Below are 20,971 nucleotides of genomic sequence, written 5' to 3'. Positions count from 1 at the left end.
AAGTGCATTATCTAAAATCATGAAAAATGAAGTGCCAGAGGCCTTTTTTCCATGCACTTAAGAAGTTTATATTTCACTCTGCCACACCAAATATCTCACAATTAGCAAGCTGCACTCTAAGCTGGACACTGTGATATACTGTAATCCTTTAATGAAAGTCCAGGAAATGGATGATCTACGAATGAATGTCCTGCCCTCGTTACCAAGATTTTCTTTTGCAAATAGCACCGAAATGGATGTACAGTATGTCACTCTTGCAGATTATAATGAGCAAAAAAGGCTGATGAAAGACAATGTGTTGCAATATGTTGAGTGCAATCAGTGCACTGAGCCTAGGTGAATAATGGGATAAGTGGAATGCTGGGATTGTGCTCCAACATTCTTGCAGTACTACAGAATCTGTCAATTACTTGATCTGCCTGTTTATTTTGATAATCCTACATTCTTCAAAGACATTGATTTGGTAGTTTGCTGGAAAAAAAACTGCAATGTATACAATGGTCTACAAAACAAAACAGCTCATGGGGGAAGAGTGCCTAGCTTTTGAGAAAGAGCTGGAAGGTTTTCTTCCATCAGGGTTTTTCTTTCTGCATTATGGAGTTTATAACAGATGTTTGGGAGGAAAGCCACATTATGATCTTGCACACTCCCTCTCACCTATATACACAGTACAGTATGTCTCGCACATAGATCTCCCCCAAGCGTATCTCCCTCAAAGTCATTTTTCCTGAATTCAGCCTCATGCTTTTCTTCAGGTACAGTAGGTCATTCTTGTTTTATTTAAATGATTGAACTAAATCTAGTGTGACCAAAAATAGCATGATACCTCAGTACTTGTTCAGTGCGCTGTTCAGGTGAATATTTTCTGTCTTCCACTGATTTTTTTTTAATCAGCTAGAATAAGTAAAACTGGAGCATTTGGAAGACAAATAAGAGCAATATATATATTTACCTACAAGAAGGATGAGGGCTGACTGAGTGTAATGGAAATAGATTGCAGTGTGGGTAAGAAAGTTATCTGCATAACCTGCTAATAAATCAAGTCTCTAGACTGAGCAACAAAAGGGATTAGTTAATGAAATTCACCGTAAATACCAAGTGTCATGATGCATAAACTTGTCAGTGAGGAGATCGCTCACCAAAATATGTTGAGGCAGAGACTGTGATGTAGCAGCAGGTGGACTTGGTAGAAGAATGGGTCAGGGTCAGATAGCTGCTCTGATGAAGGACAGGAGCATCTTATCACCCCTGCTGCAATCACTCATAACCTATATCAGAGCAAGTGACATAATTCAAAACATTTGTAGCACTGCAATTTGCAGCATGGAGCTGTTAATCAAACATGTCTTTTGAAGTTTTAGCATTAAATGGTAATCTACACATACTGTATTAAGATTTTTGGGAGTTGGAGTTCATGAATTCAGATTACTGAATTTCTAATTGCACACTACAATTGTTAGCTTCTAGTTTTATATCACATACTGTATAAACCTGTAAATGCATACCTATAGACATGCATTTGAGACAGATCACATAAGTATTCTATCAGTGAATACTGAGTTTTGGGTTTCTGCTCGGATAGCTCTTTATGAAGTGGCCATGATAGCCAATATGTGGAAATGACAAGAGTAAAGTTCCTGATTTCAAAGCCCCAGTGATGATTGTCCAGGTAGGTTTTCAATGCTTATGGTCATTTTCTATTTGCACTTTCTGCTGTAGTTGCTTGAAACATCTGGAATTTCATTCCTGACACTTTGACAAAGAGCATCAGCCTATACTGCACTTGAGAGCAAATTATTTTGACTCACACTCAGCAAGCATTTTTATTTTATGGTCTGAATCTTTACTGTTACAAATCTCAGGTATAGAATCTGCCACCCCTGACTTTCTGTAAATACATATCTCTGATTTATCATCATTTATCAATATGTTCTTTCATTTACAAGCATGTGTCTAGCAAAATGCAGCATAGTGTTAGGGGGTCCCCTTTTATTTTTGAATTCCATCAATGTAGGTTGGACTAGTTGTTGGGCCCCTGTGACGTACAGTAGATAGCAAGCAATCTCCACCTCCATTTGACATGAAGCTTCCAGCCATCTTAATGCATAGTGCTCTGTATTGAAAATTAAGCACCTGGAAGTAACCCCGTGCATCTGCAGCAGTGTAAGATGGGTCATCCCCATCCCTCTCTGGCCCAGGATCCCTCTTCTGAGTTATTACCTGCCTGGCTGCACATACCAGGAAACTGGTGTCACAAAGTGGGAGATGTGCAGCTCTCAAGCAATCAGAGAGTGACAGGCACGAAGACAGGTCAATTATTGAACTCATAACTCACTTTAATACGTCTGTCAGACAGAGCTGTGAATCACCCAGTTTTAACTATGCCAGAGAGGATGTGGATTGAAAAACAGGAAAGAGGCTTCTTGGCATTAGATGTAACCACTTTCTTTGCCCTGTAACTACATGTGTTAATTGCATTTTTGTGACTCAAAGTACTGAAAGCAGAGGTTTAGTGCACCTGGTGTCACATTAGATGTCTAAAGACTATTTTCTGTCTGGAGGCAGAACTTGGGGAACTTGTTTTAGCCAAATATCTGATCATTTAGTATTCAGTTTCTGACAGACGTGCTTCAGAATACCAGAATGTGTACTCATTTATAAGCATTCTTTGTTAATTCTTAAATTTCTTGTCACCTGTTTTATCAAGAAATGCCGTTATATCAGTTGATCATAGCTGGACATCCACACACTGTACTAACCCTCCTCAGCAGCGCCACTTACTACGTAGTACACACCCCAACCTGACTATGCAGGAGATGGTGAGATTCCCTTCTTCATGCATCTTTACCACGAATTCACTTTGTGTGTCTAATAAAATGGCCATACTCAGGAAAGAAGCAGAGAATCCGCTTCATCTTCCAATGCTTAAGCACCTTTAGAGAGATTGATACCAGTTGTTAGAGGGTTAAACTAGCACACAAAATGCCCTTTTCTCCATCTGCTATTTTAGTGCCTGTTCCTTAGTGGATACATATCCATATGATGCATTTCACCAAGACCACCCACTAATCACAGACAGGAAGAATGAATAGCAGTACAAGCAGATGTAAAAATACTCAAGTGTTGAATCAATTGCTGATCTGCCTCTTTTTATTGTTATTTGCCTCTCATGAGCTACATAGACTTTGGAAGACAGCAGCCATTACTTATTGGAATTGATGGTATGAGCACCTGCACTCGAGAGCTCAATTTATTGCAGATTTTTCCCTTTCTTGACGCTTAGCTCACTGGAAAAATCAGCTAGATGCAATCAGTGGAGAGTACATCATTTTAAAAGTTTATGTCTCACCATGAAGCTCAGTCTTAACAGTTAAGTTTTAAGTAATTAATTTTCCATAGGTTTGTATAGTTACTTTGCAACACTAAACACCTTTTTTTTTTTTTAAGTACCACAGTGACAAATGCCTGATACTACACTTATTCCAACACTGCCAGCAAGTCTGTTTTTTTCCCCCCTACACTTTAAGCATCTTGCTTTATGACCTAAGATACTAGCTCTTCCATGGTGCATCCCTCTTGGGAAAGACTGCATGGTCTTCCCCCTAATCTGCTCTTCACTTGGTTTTACTCACACAAGTCACTAGCTTATTAGCTTCATTAGTCAACAGGACTGGAGTTTGCAACATGATTAACTCCCTATCACTCAGTTCTTAATCTACACTTAATTACTACTCATTAACAGCCAGGGACTGGAGTCACAAAAACTACTTCAACTCAAGTCTTCACTCTTACTCTCCACTAACATACAGTAACTCTCCTCATCACTAGCTATCCCAGCTGATCCTGTTTGACTAGGGACTCCTCCCTGTAACTAACACTTGCTGTCCTGACAGAAGCATCTACCAGTTTGTTTCCATCACCCCTGAAACTACCACTTTTTTGCAGCCAAGTCCCAGGGAACTCTCAGGACTCAACTTGAGTTATCTAGACTGCTAGATCACATAGCAAGACCCTTCTTCCTCCTAGCTGTTCTTATAAGCCTCTAAATTAGTCACGAGACATGGCTAATTCCACACAGAACCTATCACACCAGATCTTTTCCCTCATGTGGAATTTCACCACCTCTGACTGCCAGTTACTCAATCAAGCCAGCTGTGCCTCATTGTGCAGGTTTTTTCCAATTAGCAGGCAGCTTTCCATAAAACCACCTCTCTCTGCTTTACCACCATTTTTAACTTCACTTGGTCAAAAGCTCATTATATAGGGAGATTGCCCCCAAAAGACAATTAATTCAAAATATCCCTAACATGGATAGAGCTTTGTTGATATTTAATTATTTTTATGGAAATAATTATACAAACCTAAATTACACTAAATTACATGATATGTGTAAGTCTTAAATATTAACCACACCTGAAGTTTATATAATGGACCTAGACAGTATTAGTGTTGTGCTGGTTTAACTTTCAAGGCTGCAATATGGCTGTAATTGATTTTAAATAGAAGTTAAAGTAGATTATTTTAGCAGTGAAACCTTAGTCATCAGTTATGATTTGGATTACAGGGGTTTTACATTTTCATAATATTGGCTTACTTTAGATGACCAAGGTGAAAGCCAAAATTATTCTTCTTAAAGTTACCCATTAATGCCAATTCTATTTTCTGCCTCAGCATGAGCAAACTGCAATCCACTTATTGTTGCATCTTTTCATACCAATAAACTTATATTTGATGTCAATGTTTTTATTACGGTACCAATTTAAAATCCAGTCCACTTTATCTAAGATAATCAAGTTTTCAGGTAATTGTGTTCATGTCTCTTACATGCTAGCTCTTCAGGACAAGGAAATCCATACAGACACCTCTAACCATATCATTAATTCTGATTTTCAGATTTATGTATAATAGTATGACAATGAAAGTACAGAAACAGACAGTAACGAGTTCAGAAGCCTGGAGCAGGCTGTATCTGTTTATTATATGGTGCATTACACACACTTTATAATTCTTGCACATACTGGTAGTGATTCAAGCCTCTAAAAATAAAAATACTCTCAAGGTTAAATAAGATAGTGCTTTTACCTTTAATCTTAAATACACATTCAGATGCTTTGGTATGCAGCACTGAAACATAAATAATATTCAAAAAGACAAAGCCATTCAAGTAAAACTGAAACAGTTCTTCCCTGTTCACAGGACTAATTTAATTTTGCTAGTTATGATATATGGGTTTCAAGGTTTTCCTCTAATGGTTCTACTGTATCTCTTGAGCTCATTCCTTCATGTGAGAGCCGAGTCATGTGACAGGTCATTGCTGACATTTCTTCTCCACCTGCCTCTTGGCCTTGTTCTGCAGGTAGCGCACTTTCCCTTCTTCGAAGCGTTTCTTCTCCTCCTCAGTTTCAAGCTGTGAAGATATGAAATTAAAATGAAATTAACACAAAAGCTACCCTTCTGGCTTCACACAACTCTCTATCTGTGCATGCCCTACCCAATACTAGGTGAAGTGCATAGAGGCACCAGGTCTACTCTAAGTTTTCAGAATGGGTAGGGAAGTTTTCATGATGAGAAACCCTCACTACCATTTCCTACAGCACCCCTCGAACCAAGGTTTCCCTTCTTTGTGATTTCTGTTCATCTGAATTTCAAGTCCTGCACAGCTTCTCAACTCCGTAGACTAACTACTGACTTTGACTATGTTTGTCAAAGCAGCAACACAAGCAGGAGTTGTTGTTTTTTTTTGTTTTTGAGCAGTAGGGTGTTCCTGTCATTCAGGCAAAGGGAAATGAAATGTTCTTAAAGTTATTTGTTTTGTACTGGCATTGCTATAATTCTATTTAATGAACGTTAAGATTAGGATATAAAAGACTGAATGGAAAAGAACACACATCTCCAGAGAGCCACAGAAGGAATTTAAAATTGTAAAAGAAACCAGAGTTGTCCTCTGTTTCTGAATTGAAACCAGATGATGTGGGTTTAGCACTGTTAACAGAAAGCGAGCATGTAAGTTTAAATATGCATGGATAAATAATATACTGGTTGTCATTGCTTTATTACTGATGTCCTCAGTGTCCAACCAAATCTTCCTGGGTATAATCTGTCATCTAGCTGCTTCAGTTTTTATTATTTGCCTTACAACTTGCTTTAGCTAAAACGACTCCAGAGTGATGTGAGAAAATAAACAGGACTGTCAGCTGCATAACACTTTCCCATTGGTCAGCCTTGACAGTTCCTTTCACAAGCCACCTTGTTTTGTACAACTGTGTCACAGAATGCCGACAAGCATTTCCCGCAAAACAAAACAGGAACACAGCGAAAGAACTCAAAAGAAGATGCTGCAGTACGTAGGCACGAAATGAGAGAAGATGCATTGCAGAAGAGTTTCAGATGATAGAAAGTGTGCTGGATTAAGGGGGGGGGGGGGCTGTCACCCACACTAAGACGTCCCAGCCATCACCACCCCTCACCTCCTCCGCTGTGCCACCCTCTCATTATCTCCTAGCTGCTGTAAATCGGATTGCTTATGCCATGCAACCAGGAAGCCCTAAACGAGGGAGCCAAATAAACAATCCCTTTGTGCCTCTGATGTCTCCAGGCTGCGTGATGTGCACAGTGGCTTTGTACCTGCGCTCCTGTTGTCTTTGTTGTGCCACACTGAGACTCCTCCTTCTCTACCGGCCCACTCGCTGGTGCGTAAGGCTCCTGAGTCATCTCCCACATCAGCTCTGTTTCACACCATTAAGAGGTCCTCTGTGTGTGGGCTTTTCCAGCTAATGAACTGACTTCACTCAAGCTTCTTCTCTCTGCAGAGATTAAGGAACAGTTCCCTGTCTCCAGCACGGGGGGAGCTGAGATAATGCTGTGTTTCAGCTCGTATAGCAAACCCATCTCTGCCAGGATATGTTGGATGTACACTAAGGCAACTTTTATAAAAGAGCATGAATCAGATGAACAAATCCTTACTGGTTTTGTGTTATCATTATAGTTCTTATTGTTCAATTAGTGTTAAATACTAAAAAATGTATAATCATAATATATGTTCATCTTAGATGACAGAGGAAGTTTTCCTATTCAGCAGAATAAAATAATTCACTTTAGCATTTGTTTGCAAGCTAGATACTGTATGGGTAGTTTTTTTTGTAGTTTTTGAACATTGTAAGTGATCTAATTAGAATATTAGAATATCTAATTACTGTGGATTGAATCAAACCTGTGCTTTTCAGGAAAGCTTTTGAGCAAACAGCGAAAAGCTTCATGGTAGAGTAAATGGTTGTCTCTTTTTGTTGTTTCAATAAAGTTTTTGGAGCCTGATAATGAGCACAGTGAGTCTATATTTACTTTTCAGAGTTTGGTTTTGACTTGGCACCTTAACGAATTGACATGCAGGAGTTTAGTATTTTTTCAATAAGCTGTGCTAAAACCAACTCAAAGAGATGAATGCTAGTCAAAACAGAGCTTGATGAAAATGCACTGCGCAGCATAGGGGGGCTGTACAGTCTCACACTGGACTTCATGCTTAATTGGAAACAGCACTAAATAAACCCAGCTCAATCAGCATGTGCTATCCAAGATCGGAGTTGAAAATGACTGATGGAGATTGGCACAATGGATAAGCATGAGTAAATTAATGTAGAAAACAAGGCACAATGATGAAGACAGTGAATGGTGTTGATAGAAAGGAGTATTCACAGAAATATCAGAGTGTAGGTCTCATGAAATAATGTTTCAGTAGAGGCTTGTTCTTGGTCAACTGAAGGTGGGTTCAAATACTGCATTATAGGCATAGAACTTTGGAACTAGGAACTTTGTACTAGGTCACAACATGCGCCCTGCTTCTCTATCTCTTACTGTGCACTTACATGAAAAATAACACAGGGAAAAAACATAATCCTGGTCATCAATAACTTTAATTCAGTTTAAAGAGAGTGAAAAAAGACTTTGAGAGCCTACCAAAACAAGATCTATTAAGAATTAAAAGAAATAACTGATGTTGCAAGACTTTAAGGAGTGCAAAAATTTATAAAAACTAAGGTAACCCGACCCAATATGATTATTGTAATAAAAGGTAGACAAGATGCATACATTCAAAACAAGAGACCCTACCCAGACAGCAACCATTAATCCTACAACAGTCTGTGCTGAGGTATTATTTATATCTGGAAGTCAAAGTTGTGAAACAGGAAAGCTGAGTAGCTTCCAAAATCATCACGAGTTCTGTATTATAACAACTTGACTGACAGAATAATACTTGTGCTATGAAAGTAAAAATAAAACTTCTGTATTGAAAGACAAAGCAAAAGAAGCTTTTTTGAAAATCGGAACTGCCTTACCCTCACCACTATCCCCTGATCTCTCAAATATACATTTACAAATGGCTTCTTAGAAAACCTGGATGACAGATATTGCACCATATAATACAGTTCATTTTTGTAACTCTCACATTACCATAACCTTTCACATCAAACTTGATGGAAAAGGAAAGAATTCAAACATTTTCTCACAAAATCTTTGAAATGCATGTGCAAAATGTAGAGTTAATTTATTCATTGGATCAGTAGTAACCACACAGCGTTTATGAACACATTTCAAGCTACCATTCAAAACAAGAAAGTCTTCGCACTAAATACAGTACTGCTACAATCATCCCAAGATGAGCTCGATCAAGCAGTAGGTATCCTTCAAACGGACATGTCCCAACAAGCTGTTGTAGACTACTTCAGATGTCACAGAAACCCCATCAGTGTACTTCTGAGACATTACAATTGGAGCTGTAATGTCAATGATAGGGCACATTCAAGACATCCATGTGTAATGACGCTGGCATAAGACAGATTGATCAGGGTCATGGTCCTCTGTAATCGCCTTCACACAGCTGCTCCAAGAGCAAGAACACTACCTAGCAAGTGACTGATGGATTTTGTGAGTTGCATTTTTACCTCCTGTGTGATGTTATGGGGCCCAAGACTCAGGATGTAAAGACTTTTACATTACTGAGGTGTGTGCACTGTTTCAGGCATGTGTCAACCATTTTAGATTTAATTATTTTTGGTATGTCTTAAACCTCAACAATAAAACATGTATTTTTCAGGCCGTGTGTACAATATATTACATATGGATGGCCTGGTGGCAAAGTAATTAGTAAAACTACTTCTTAGCCCAATTGTCCCATGGTCAGTTCTAGCCTCTGGTGTATGTTAGGGTGGAATTTGCACACTTAAGAGCAGTTGTGTGCTCACAGCTCATGCCCTAAGCTTCTATGACAGAATCTGGCCAGTCTTTACTCTCACTGGGACCAATGGGTTTCCAATGATGGATGGAATGTACAGTACATACTGTATAAAGTATGGAGTGTTATACAAACACCAGTTACAATCTGTTGTGTAAGGACTGATAGTCCATGCTGAGTATTTTATAACAGCCAAGTCACAATATTATAGATTTCTGTTTCTTTTTCTGTAAATTGACTTTTGCAAAACCAAGAAACAAAGCCTCACGCAGGTATCGGGAAACTTGCTAACATATTAAAAGTGCTTCCTAATTTTTAAATTCAACACGGTGTTTGGACCTGAAATCTGTAACCCTTTTCACTGTGTATTCAGACTCTCTATGTGGCCGGAGTGGTTGAGTGCAACAAAATAGCAAAAGTATTAAACATAGTCTTCTAAAGTGCAAGGTTATCCAACTAGAAACAGAGCAGAGCCTGAAGTATTACAGCATTCACACTGTACATAGAGAGATATCAGAGACTGTTGCCCAGTAATTGGCACCATTCACATGCTTATTAACAACCACCTTGTTAAAAACAACTTAAATTTGCTTTTTGAGCTGGTATGGCATTGCTTTTTTTCTCTACACCTGTATATTGCATCACTGGTGATTAAAGAGAGACTGAAGAAATTAGGAATCAGAAGGTTCCAGCTTTCTGGCCAGACATTCACTAAATCCAATGGTTTTTAAATATGAGGTGGGCGTTTTTCATGGCACTCATGACCTCCTGCTCCTGTTGGGAAACAAGTTTGTGAAGAAATGAAGGTGACTTTGTGCCTGAGATGAATACCTCTATACTAAGCACCAGGGTTTTGCAAAATTGTGTCTGAAGTGCATCTCTGTTTCTTTAGTACCAGGTTAGACCTGACAGTGTGCTCAACATATCTACTCTTTTTTAGTTTTAATCACACTGACACACATACTGGCATGAAAACTTAACCAGCGTCCTCCCCAATCTTTTTGTACCTGCGTTGCTCCATGCAAAGCCTGACATTTCTCACCTGTCTCTTTACATGCAAAAAAATAGAGAAAGAAATCCAGGGAGAACTTCCAACTTAATTAATGAAGATCAGTGACTCTGACAGCATCCTGTAGAGGACATAATAATCTCTTATTGAAAGCCCAAGGGTTTATGAATTTCTTAATTACAGAGATCTAACATGGAACTTTGCTCCTCTTCATAATAGAAATCAAGTGGCATCTTTGGACAGTAATGAGGGCAATTAAAACACATGTCTCTGTTGTTAATTAAAACAGAGCACAATCACTGCATTTCTGTGGGGTAGTTGCATGAATTTGTCACAAGAAATCTGACGGAAAAGTCTTATGTGCCTAAAACATAATGTTGTGCCAAATAATGTATGCCACCCCTTGAAAATCCAAATGATACAAATGATCATCACAAAGGTTTGATCAGGAGAATCAGAAATCAAAAGAAATATTGTGTCATGCCTTGCCTGCACACAACACTTCATGAGGGGTGCAAATTGGGGACAATTTATTGATTCTTGGACACTGAACCCACAACCTATCACTCAGAAACCCAAAGCACTAACCATTACTCCACAATGCTGCTATAGAACACTTCCTCACATGTCTAAAAATAGAAGGTTAGGAACTGGTTTACCATAGGAATAAAATACTTTTTCATAACATTCTGCTTTCCAGAAAATACCTGATGTCGATTTCATATCCAGAATTTAAGGCTGAATTAAGGAAGATGCTTAGCAGATTTCAGCCTTGAATGTAAATAGATGGCATTCAGCTACAATACTTAACAGCAAAATAACATTGCGAAAGAGGAAATTCTTCTATTAAATTAACATTCTAAACCCTGCTGGTATTGTAGATATCCACAAATAGTGTTCAATTCAGAACTGTTCTTTCTCAAGTGTTCCTGCCTAATTACTTTTCAAATTATAGAGCTCCTGTTCTCCTGCAATTTCAATTATGAGTAAAAGCTCTTTCTTCTGTTAACCTTCAATAAAAAAGAGCACTTTTTACCACCTCAGAAAATTCAAATAGCTGATTACTAAATACACAGCGTGAAGGTTTGAGAACACCAAGGAGATTTAAAGCACCATATAAAAACAAAAATTCAGAAATTTCTGAGACGGAAGTCAGATTCTATTTTAGGGAAGGAGGAGGTATCGTGGGTGAAAAATGAGGCTTGATTGGATATAGATATGGAAAATATCTTCTAAAAATACCCTTTTTCTAATTGACTGAAACTGAATCTTGCTTGCCATCTCAGCAGGTTACTACAGAAACAGTAAAACAATGGCGTATTATCAGTCATTCCACTGCATATGCATGCCTAGTTTTGCAAGCCAGGTTGGCACATGGTCTTTAAAACTGAGAGACGGGAAAAAATATTATAAATACAAAGTTTAAACATAAAAATTCTGATATCATGAATAAAACAACTTTGTAAGGACAAATGTTTTTCTACAGAAGATAAGCTTTTTTTGCTGTGATTTATTATTGTACAAACTGTTCTGAAGTGCAGTAATTCTTTACTGAACTAACAAAATACAATCTTTGTTGGAAGCAGGCCATCATATAGCACTTTATTACATTTTTAAGTTGGACAATAATGTCAAGGCACATTTATAATGGGGTCTTCGGGAAGTGTATATGGAATGTGACAGGGAAATTTAGGGTAATAATGCTGTGTCTCCTTCTTTTGCACAGACTTGGGTGGTAAGCATTCACACAAAAAGAACAGCAAAATGGCTTGTTACTTCAATGACATCTCAATTAGCCTCAGGCTCAATGCTCTTTGAGACTGGCCTGCAGTCTGCGTATATTCAGATAATAGAAAATTGTTACAAGGTCATTTGAGGAAAGCCGTTTATATAAAAAAAGGAAACAGTATCTTGGCACTAATGCTATCAATTCAGTGTGCGTGCCTAATGCAGTCCTTCATGGACTGAGGAGAGTGAGTCATGTGACAAGCTGAGCAAATGTTAAGTAACCTAATGGCAATAATCAAGGGATCTTCACACATCTGTAAGGAGCAAAAAATAAAAATGCAAAGGAACAAGTAATAGGTTTATTCCACGCTGAAAAGAGAAGAAAGAAAACGCGTTTCGGCTGTGGAAGAAGGCTCCACAGCCGAAACGTTGTGTTTTCTTTCTTCTCTTTTCAGCGTGGAATAAACCTATTACTTGCTCCTTTGCAGCCTATGCATGCTGACGCAGCTGCCCACCTGAAAAAATGAAAATGCCTTCTGTCTAGAGGATGTATTTTCAAATGAAGTGCTTATTATTAGCTAGTGCATTTTTCTTTTCTTTTCGCAAAGCCTTTCACAAAGCCAAGTCTATCTTTATAATTATTGATATTAATATTAATTAGTTCAATTGTCAGATCACACCGCTAGAGAAGACAGAACTGTCGTATTCCCACAATTCATTGCAACTGCTGTTCTTAACTCCCACCCTAACATGAAAATGGTAACTTCTAATGTATCTACAGTAGCTTTACAAATGTGTGGACAATATACTGTATTTTCTAACATGAACTGCTTTAGGACAGTGCTGCTGAGCGCGAATTAAATAGCACTCAAAACAGCCGTCATGATGAGGCACTTTTCCCACTTTGCAACACAAGAAGTGGATTGAAGGAAAACAAGTTCATTAAACCAGCAAAGGTGCAAAAACAACATTAATTACCTGCACCTGTCGCTGTGGCTGTAAACTGAAGAGGACTACGCTGCTATGATCACTTGTGGGAAATGATTATTACAGCACACATGTTCTTTCTGGCCTTTGTGTGTCCACTCAGCCCGCGTGCCCTACAGTGAGCAAAGCTGTGACTGAGCACCAGGAATCCTTAGGCTCAGACCGCGTTCCATCAACAGATTGAAATAAAGTCTGGAAAACACTGCTTTTAACAAATGAGGGTTTTCTTTCTTCCTGAGAGCTATATAGTCTTCTGACTGAGACAATTCCCAAATAACTTCTCATTAAAATGCAAAATCATTTCATTCATTAATAATTTAGAAGGTTATTTTAGCATTACAGCCCCTGTACAGAAAGTACACTTATTGACTAATACACCGAGACTGAAAAAATTAAAGTGTATGAATAAGTGCCCCAATCCATATTGTGATATTGGATGTATAACATATTTCTCCATATATGGACATGTGATGTACAAATCATCATGGTCTTACTCCAGTCCTAGGAACATCCTCACCTGGAGGTTTTGTTCAAACAATAGGTTGATAAGATTTGGCTGTTATTGACCTCAGTCAGCTCATTAGTGGCTTAATTGGATCATTGACCTACCTGTATGTCTCCAAGCTCTCCAGGTGCTGCTGCAAAGCTTACTATAAGTGAACCAGGTGCTGGTGTATCTAGCTTGTTCAACAGTAAGTGCCACCCTAAAGCAAACAGAGGGTTCTGCTTGCAATTCTGTGTCCCAGCTCACATTTTATTTATAAAAAATCATGCAGTAAGTCAAGTCATGGTAGGAGCGAAAAAGGGCACTTCAATATTTCAATAGAAATAAAGAATTGTTATGATGTTATGATGTTTAAGAGTTCACCATTGACAATCCTAAAGAAACCAGACTTCTTAAAAGTTGCTGGATTGGCTCACACCTCTAGCGAGACACCTTGCCTGTAGACCGAAGAGCCAGAGTAACAGATTTCTGAACAGAAGGACAAAGACATGCTTTCAGGGAACAAGAGGAGCACCACTGTTTCTTAAAAAAGGCAAAAACAAGAAAAACAAATCCTTAAGGGTGTTGAAAATTCTAGACGTCACGTGTTGGGGGTGTTGGGGGTGGGGGGGGTCTGTAAAAAACAAAATCTGTTCTGTCCGTTCCCCCCAGGCAAATTATAATTTCACAATGAAAAATGATACCGTTCTCCCTCTCCCATTCCCTTTTTACTGTTTTTTTTCCCTATGAATTTTAAACAGAAAAGGGAATACAATAGGACAATTGTGTGGAGGTTGCTTGAATAATTTATGGAGAGACAGCTAAGAACACTTTGCCAAAGACCATGTATCATTCTGGCTCAAATTTCCTTTTGAGAGGCAGACTCAATACAGGGGTCAGAAACAGCAACCGAGTGGTTTAAAACCTGTAGTTTAATTACTACCCATTCTCACTGACCACAAAATCCTCTTTACACACCTTGGAAAGTAAATATTGGGCTTACATTCATTTTGAAAAGCTCCTACTGCAGCTTCCAGCTGGCAGCATGAAGTTGGGGCAGCTTGAATGTGTAATACTCTTTATAACCTCCCAGTGACTGCTGCCCTTTGAATTCCTCTATGGAAAAAGTGATTTATCAGTACGGATCCGCATTAAGCAAGCATGATACTCTGTGATCTGCATTAGATATTGATAAGACTGTATATCCGGTTTCAGCATACTCCCTCTGAAAAGGGGGCATTTGAGGTGTAAAGCATTGACTGTAAACATGTGCCCCCTGACACAGACATTCAAATACAAGACTGATGTGCATGTGGTCTATGTTTATTTCCCCCACGAAATTAATAGATAAAAAGCACATTCCATTCCCAAGGTATAATATTGAAACCGGAAAGCTGAATGGGATTCATGATCAAACCTAATTTTGAAAAGCAAATTTCATTTTCTTGGAGGTTCTCCTGTTGGTATTTTCCCATTGCTGAAACTAATAGCTTTAGAAGTGCCTCTCAGAGAGATGCATGGTCAAAGTGCCATAAAGTAATAGTACACATCCAGTTGAGGAGCACAAATAGCCTGTGCAAACTAATCCTACAGTGCTGCCAACAGCTTGATTGTTAAATTGTTTCATTCTTTACATCCTTGATCGTATGTTAAAGGAGGTTTGCACACACAATCAGATCAGACGTTCCCAGGTTATAATTAAGCAAGATGATATCATGTTTAACCAATTGGTCGCCTGTGGGCACTGTGGGCAAAAGAATGAAAAACAGGCTTTAAATGCAGAGCCGCGAGTCAGGTAAAAGGAATGGATGATATACCCTAGATGGACGAATTCTTTTAAATGGATATTTTGAAAAATAAAAACACTGAAAAAATCCTGAGTGCAAAAGACATAAACCAGGTGTCTACTGCAATCTTCTATCACATAAAAAACAGGTTATCAGGAAAGAAAGATGAAAGGAAAACGAAGAAAATAACCAAAATGTATGATGAGGGGACTCGATAGTTTGAGATTCCTTTATGCTATCTCGACTCTTTCTAATTACTGAGGGAAAGTTCTAATGAGCCACAGTAACCAAAGGAAAAGTTTACAAGAAGTGGAGCTTTTGGAGCTGAACTATCTGCAGGAGCACCAGGGCAGACAGTTTGAATAGCAGTGTAGCAGGAATGATTTTCATTACAGCTGAAGCATTCAGAAGAGTTTTCTTTCATCTTTTTTTTCTTTCCTTTCCAGAAAAGCACCAATTGCTTCTGCAGGGTCCTCTGATGTACTGCAGTTTGTACAATTGAGCTTTGCCTTACACAGCTAAGCTAGCCAGTTATTGAAACAATGGATAAATAATTCTACATAAATAAGTTCAGTCATGAACATGGTTTTACTCTACTGGTGTACTTACTATTATATAAGAACTCAGGTTTATATCAGGCATCATTCTTTTCTTAATATTAAGATCCTATTTCTAGAAAAAAAAACAGTCTAAATAATCTCATAGGCATCAATTTTTTATTCGTTATACATACATCCAAGATAAGTCAAATCAACTACCTGCACATCAACTGCAAACTACAAAGTCAGAATCTGATGGTGGCATTTTGTCAGACTGCAGGTTCTTGCTTCTACTCAATGGAAACCTGCCATCAAATATTGGGCTGGCCATTTGTGACTAGCTGAAGCTGAAGCTTTGATTTAAAATCTGGCTATAGTCTTACTGTGATTTTGAAGTAATGAACAGAAGACGCCTGCAACATATTGCTTCCAACTTGCTTTGGCTTTTAAAATAGAAGCCGAACATCGTTACACAGCTTACAGGATTACTAATACTGGGCTTCGAGCAGGTCTGCCTTAATAAAACTGGTGCTCCACAGCTGAAAACCAGCAGACACCCAGTGGTGAAAAGAACTGCAGTTCCACTACGCAGTGGCTTTCGTAGCATGATTAATTACTAACCACTCCTGACTCAGCCATTAAACACCTCTCTTTATTTCAATTATAGTCTGAGTGGCGAGTGTCAAGACTTTTGCTTTCTATTTTTTTGTTCTCACTGATCATTTACTTTTTGGTAAAAAATCTGTATACAGTAATATCCTTTTTCGCTTTAAGTGTAAAAACTAACCAAATACAATAATGGGCAATAAAGGTCTGGTCCTACATTGTATACATTAGTCATGCTCTCTTTCATACTTCTAATGGTTATACATATCCTCAGTTCTGCAGAAATGGACTACTAGACAAACCTAGTTTGGGGTTTGTGTAAAAAATAAACTAATCTGTTTAGCTCAGTTTTTGCAGCTGACTTTCCATGTGTTGGATGCCTTTTCAGAATCTGTCCTTAATTAAAACTTGCAGTCTTTGCACGCAGAGCACTTTAATAATACTTTCTGCATAGTTATCCACTTTTACTTTACTAAAAGGAAGTTTGATAATGAGGGTAAGGCATGTAATCCTTCTGCCTACATAAAAATAATTTTGCAAAGGGCTCTTCAAAATGAGCCCATTTCAGCTGAAAAGTATAAAATATGAACAAACTAATGTGAATGAGTTTACTGCTTCTGTTGCACTCAGAAAAGAAGTATCTTGTTTCTTGCTTTGGTGATACTCTTGGATATTCATTAGGGGCTGGAAGGCCAAATTTTGCCTCATTTTAAGTCCCAGCATGACATGAAAATGGTAATTAAATTTGTGGCATTTAATTTAGTATTATTCCTCAAGACTTTACTGATAAAGTTTTGTGTGTGTACACACAATTTACCAAATTCTGAAAAATTCATGCTACAAGAATAAAAATGTTGTTTTTTTATGTAACGAACCAGAAAGTGCTGTCTGATTGTGATGCACAGCTTCATAATTGAAATAAAAAGAAAACCTTAAAAAAGGGACTCTTATAATGTGCAAGAAAGGTTTGCAACATCATATTTAATGTGAAGCAATGGAATATAACTGATTAGGAGCAGGCACATCTTGGTGGTTTTTTTAAAAAAAACTGATTGACGTCCAGAAAATTCTGGGCGGCCTGATACATGATTATGAATGTCAATCATGTCTTTGCAGTACAATCCTCACATTGGATACAGACATTCCTGCAGGGAGCACAAGGCTTCTAAAAAAGCTGAAGAAAGTCCATCAAGGCATCAGCTACTAGGGCTACAGGCTATTGGAGGACGTGGAAGTAATGTGGGAGGCTGTGTAAGAGTGCCAGAGGGCTTAGGGCACAATTCCGAGCACCTACAGTATAGCTCTTGTCATTGATATATTTCTTTTGCAAAATGGAAAGGCATGTAATAATAATACTTAGGCAATTTAATACTAGGCATTTCAAGGCATTTCTAAGGTGTTTAATCCAAGTTTTCCTACATTGATATAATAATGTCCTCACCCCCCACCCCAATCAAACTTCATACCTCACTAGAGTAAGCAGCCTGGCTAACACCCCAACTCTGTCCCCAATACCCTCGCATCCAGTTCCCACAGACAGGGCCTTCAGCTGATCTCACGGGGAGTCATGTGGAGAATGAGAAGAGTGTGAGCAGCTGAAGGCAAGAGCGGAGTGGCTCAGAATGAGGTAGCCAGCACAAACAACTATGCCAATGAAATTCCAGAGGGGGGGGGGCGCTATTCTGGCACCTCATTTTGAAACAGTAGGCAAACAGCTTTGCCAAAGCCCAGTTTTGGACCTGAATGTATACAGACATAACTAAATCAGTGAGAGATAATTTAAACCTGGCAGGAATCATTTGATTGGCATAGCCCTCTTTGTTGCTTATTCAACATATTTCCATTTGATATGCGAGCACAGAGCTGAAGGAATTCAGTGTCCTCCTGCAGGGCTGAATTGACTGTATTGACTGACATTGACTTTTCAATTAAATTTGTACTGTTTGCATATGCATGACCTCGTAAATTCTTCTGTGATGTTCTAAAACAAATCAAGACTCGGAAAATGTCTGTGATGTTGGAAAAGCAATGTATCCCACACAAAGATGATCTACTAGTTTTCTCAGTAGCTCAGTAGTACATAAACAACTGTCAGAGTGTACTTTCATAGTACAATGATGATAGATTATAATAATAATACAGTGTTGCAAAGGTTTGGTGTTACATGCTCTTTCATTAGTCAAAATTTAACAACAAATCCCAGCTCCGAACCTTATTCACAGGCTATTTTCTGGTTTTCTTCTCACAGCACAACTGTTTTGAACCCTATGGCCCCAATGCAGTAGTCAATGCAGCAAGCAATGCATATGTCAATGCAGTAGTCCTGAGATGGTATAAAAAAAGCACATTTTAACTGTTCTTGCTGATATTTCATGCCCGAATCCCAGACTCTCTTACTCCGATTGGACAAAAGATCTAACACCTCGTCCTTATCTTGAAAAACCGTAGTCAATGATGTTTTATTTTCTGAAGGGACAAAAGAGCTTGTAAAGTAATCCCATGGCGCACAACTCTAGAAAGGTCAAGTGTGTTGTTGAGGGGATGTGAGTGTCTGATTATTCACTGCAAGAGTAATGAACTATATGTGGGCAGGGAATGGCACGCTATCCAAAGAATAAAAGAAGGAACTAGTGGTACAGCATTCTCATTAGCACCCCTTTAGACTACATTAAGAAAAAGCATAAGATAAGATAAGATCACTTTACTGGCCATATACAATTTCTTATATTAGGAATTTGTCTTTTCACATACCCCAGCTTGCTCTCCATGAGACACACAGACAGGGAGAGAAGCTGGGGGTCAGAGCGCAGGGTCAGCCATGTATACGGCGCCCCTGGAGCAGTTGGGGTTAAGGGCCTTGCTCAGGGGCCCAAGGGAGTAGGATTCCTCTGCCGGCTGTGGGATACAAACTGGCAACCTTCCAGCCACAGGCGCAGATCCTGAGCCACCGCACCACCCAGCCACCGCACTAGATGTGTTGCTGCATATCTGAGGTGCATGCTTGCTTTAATGTCTAACACTTGATTGCTTTATTGTACATCAAAAGGGCTGGTTTGTGCAATGGAAGCTGCCATTGTTATATTCTTCTTCACTTTTGTTTATTGCACCAGGAGCAATTTAATGGAACCCTTTATAAAACCATGATATCCAAGCACTGCATTAGGATGTCTTACTTCACTCTTCTGTTTTAGTGCTAACATTCTTCATCATACAGTGTTACCATATAAATTTGAAACTGCCATTAAAAATGTCTTGGTACTGGCTTTCCAGTTGGGTAGACAAAAGAAGTAAGAAAGGTTGCAATTGAGAGGTGGTCATCTGGCACACCTATATCAATAATAGGTTATGAACAATCAAATTGATTTGCTGATCTTATCTGCTCTGATGGAACCAGCATCCCATGGAAGCTTCATGACTTAACTGCTCTTAAGTTATTGATTTCCTAATGAATACACTGCTGACAAAAGCTTCTCAAACAACCCATGTATCCTGATGCTGTGCTTAACCAGCATATGTGATTTTAACCCTTAACTACCTGGAACAAGAAATCACTGCCTAAAAATAAACTCTCATGTGCTTATTCCCATTGTTGCTATAGCAACGGAACTTGTTTTCTGGTAGTGGGGGGTGGTTGTGCCTTCATTGTACTAAGATGGTTTTGAAGTCTCGCTCGGAAAGGGTAAATCCCCCTGCTCTCATTTACTTTTCTGTTTAATTCGTTTATTTTTTGGACTCTACCTCTAAGCACAGTAGAGGTATTCAATAGCAATTAGTTGGCCTTTTCCCTGGACATAAAACATCTCTCTTTCTATCCATTTTCTTCTTTTGAATTTGTCCATCGCATTGTTTTACATCTTGTTCAAGGGTAAGCGAGATGCAGCATAACCCCCCCACCCCCACCCCACTCACTGCCCCCCTCAGCACAATGCAGATAGCAGCAGCCAATCCAGAATACCCCCCCCCCCCCCGCCTCCCCCTCCGCCACTGAGCTAAAACTGGAGTTCTAAAAATAGACATGAAAGAGACATTTTTCACATGAGTGAAAATCACCTGAAGTCAAAAAATAGAAGTTGCGGGCCTGTCAGGACACTATTTATACACTTCAACCCATCTATTTCTGGATACGATATGACAAGAAGTATTTAAAAAAAAAAGATTGTACTGGGCATTCTATTTTGTGCTTTATTTATTTTTAGAACAAGAAACCTGAAGGGAAATCTAACCCAAACACACTCTGGGAAGTTGTATTTTAGTTTCAGTCATGCTACTTTATATTTAGATTTGAATCCATGATACTGAGGTAGTATTGTGAATACAGCACAGTGTAAGCTGTGCCCAAAAGAATGATTTCATTCACATGTCCCTGGACAAGTTGTTTTGATTGTAACGTAAAAACTAGAAATCGTTGCCACTGACTGAATCTTTGTCAGCTGGGCACAGGGATTGTAATTGTAGCTCTACAAGGGGCACAAATGTTTTCAAATATAGAGCATTCTATTAAAATTAATTCAGACAAGCATTACAAAGAACCACAGACACCCACCTAAAAGGTTCCTTTTAGGCAGTGCCGCATTAACCTGCATACACGTTAGCCAGGGTTTCTGC

At 38.8% G+C, this 20,971-nt stretch overlaps 1 protein-coding gene across 3 annotated transcripts in view; it reads right to left on the bottom strand.

Annotated features, from left to right (window-relative positions):
* Positions 1 to 4,940: 4,940 nt before the first annotated feature.
* The window catches only part of acot7 (acyl-CoA thioesterase 7), a 93,085-nt gene continuing 77,054 nt past the window's right edge, over positions 4,941 to 20,971 (bottom strand). For all 3 annotated transcript variants that reach the window (XM_088937982.1, XM_088937983.1, XM_088937984.1), the window contains one exon: positions 4,941 to 5,407. In XM_088937982.1, the coding sequence (XP_088794108.1) occupies positions 5,309 to 5,407 (99 nt within the window). In that variant the 3' untranslated portion in view covers positions 4,941 to 5,308. The remainder of the gene's footprint in view (positions 5,408 to 20,971) is intronic.

Source organism: Atractosteus spatula, chromosome 20 (assembly GCF_055471065.1).
Source record: "Atractosteus spatula isolate fAtrSpa1 chromosome 20, fAtrSpa1.hap1, whole genome shotgun sequence".
In the NCBI taxonomy this organism is placed as follows: Eukaryota; Metazoa; Chordata; class Actinopteri; order Semionotiformes; family Lepisosteidae; genus Atractosteus; species Atractosteus spatula.
The sequence above is the reverse complement of the archived record's forward strand: the minus strand, read 5'-3'. Positions and strand labels throughout refer to the sequence as shown.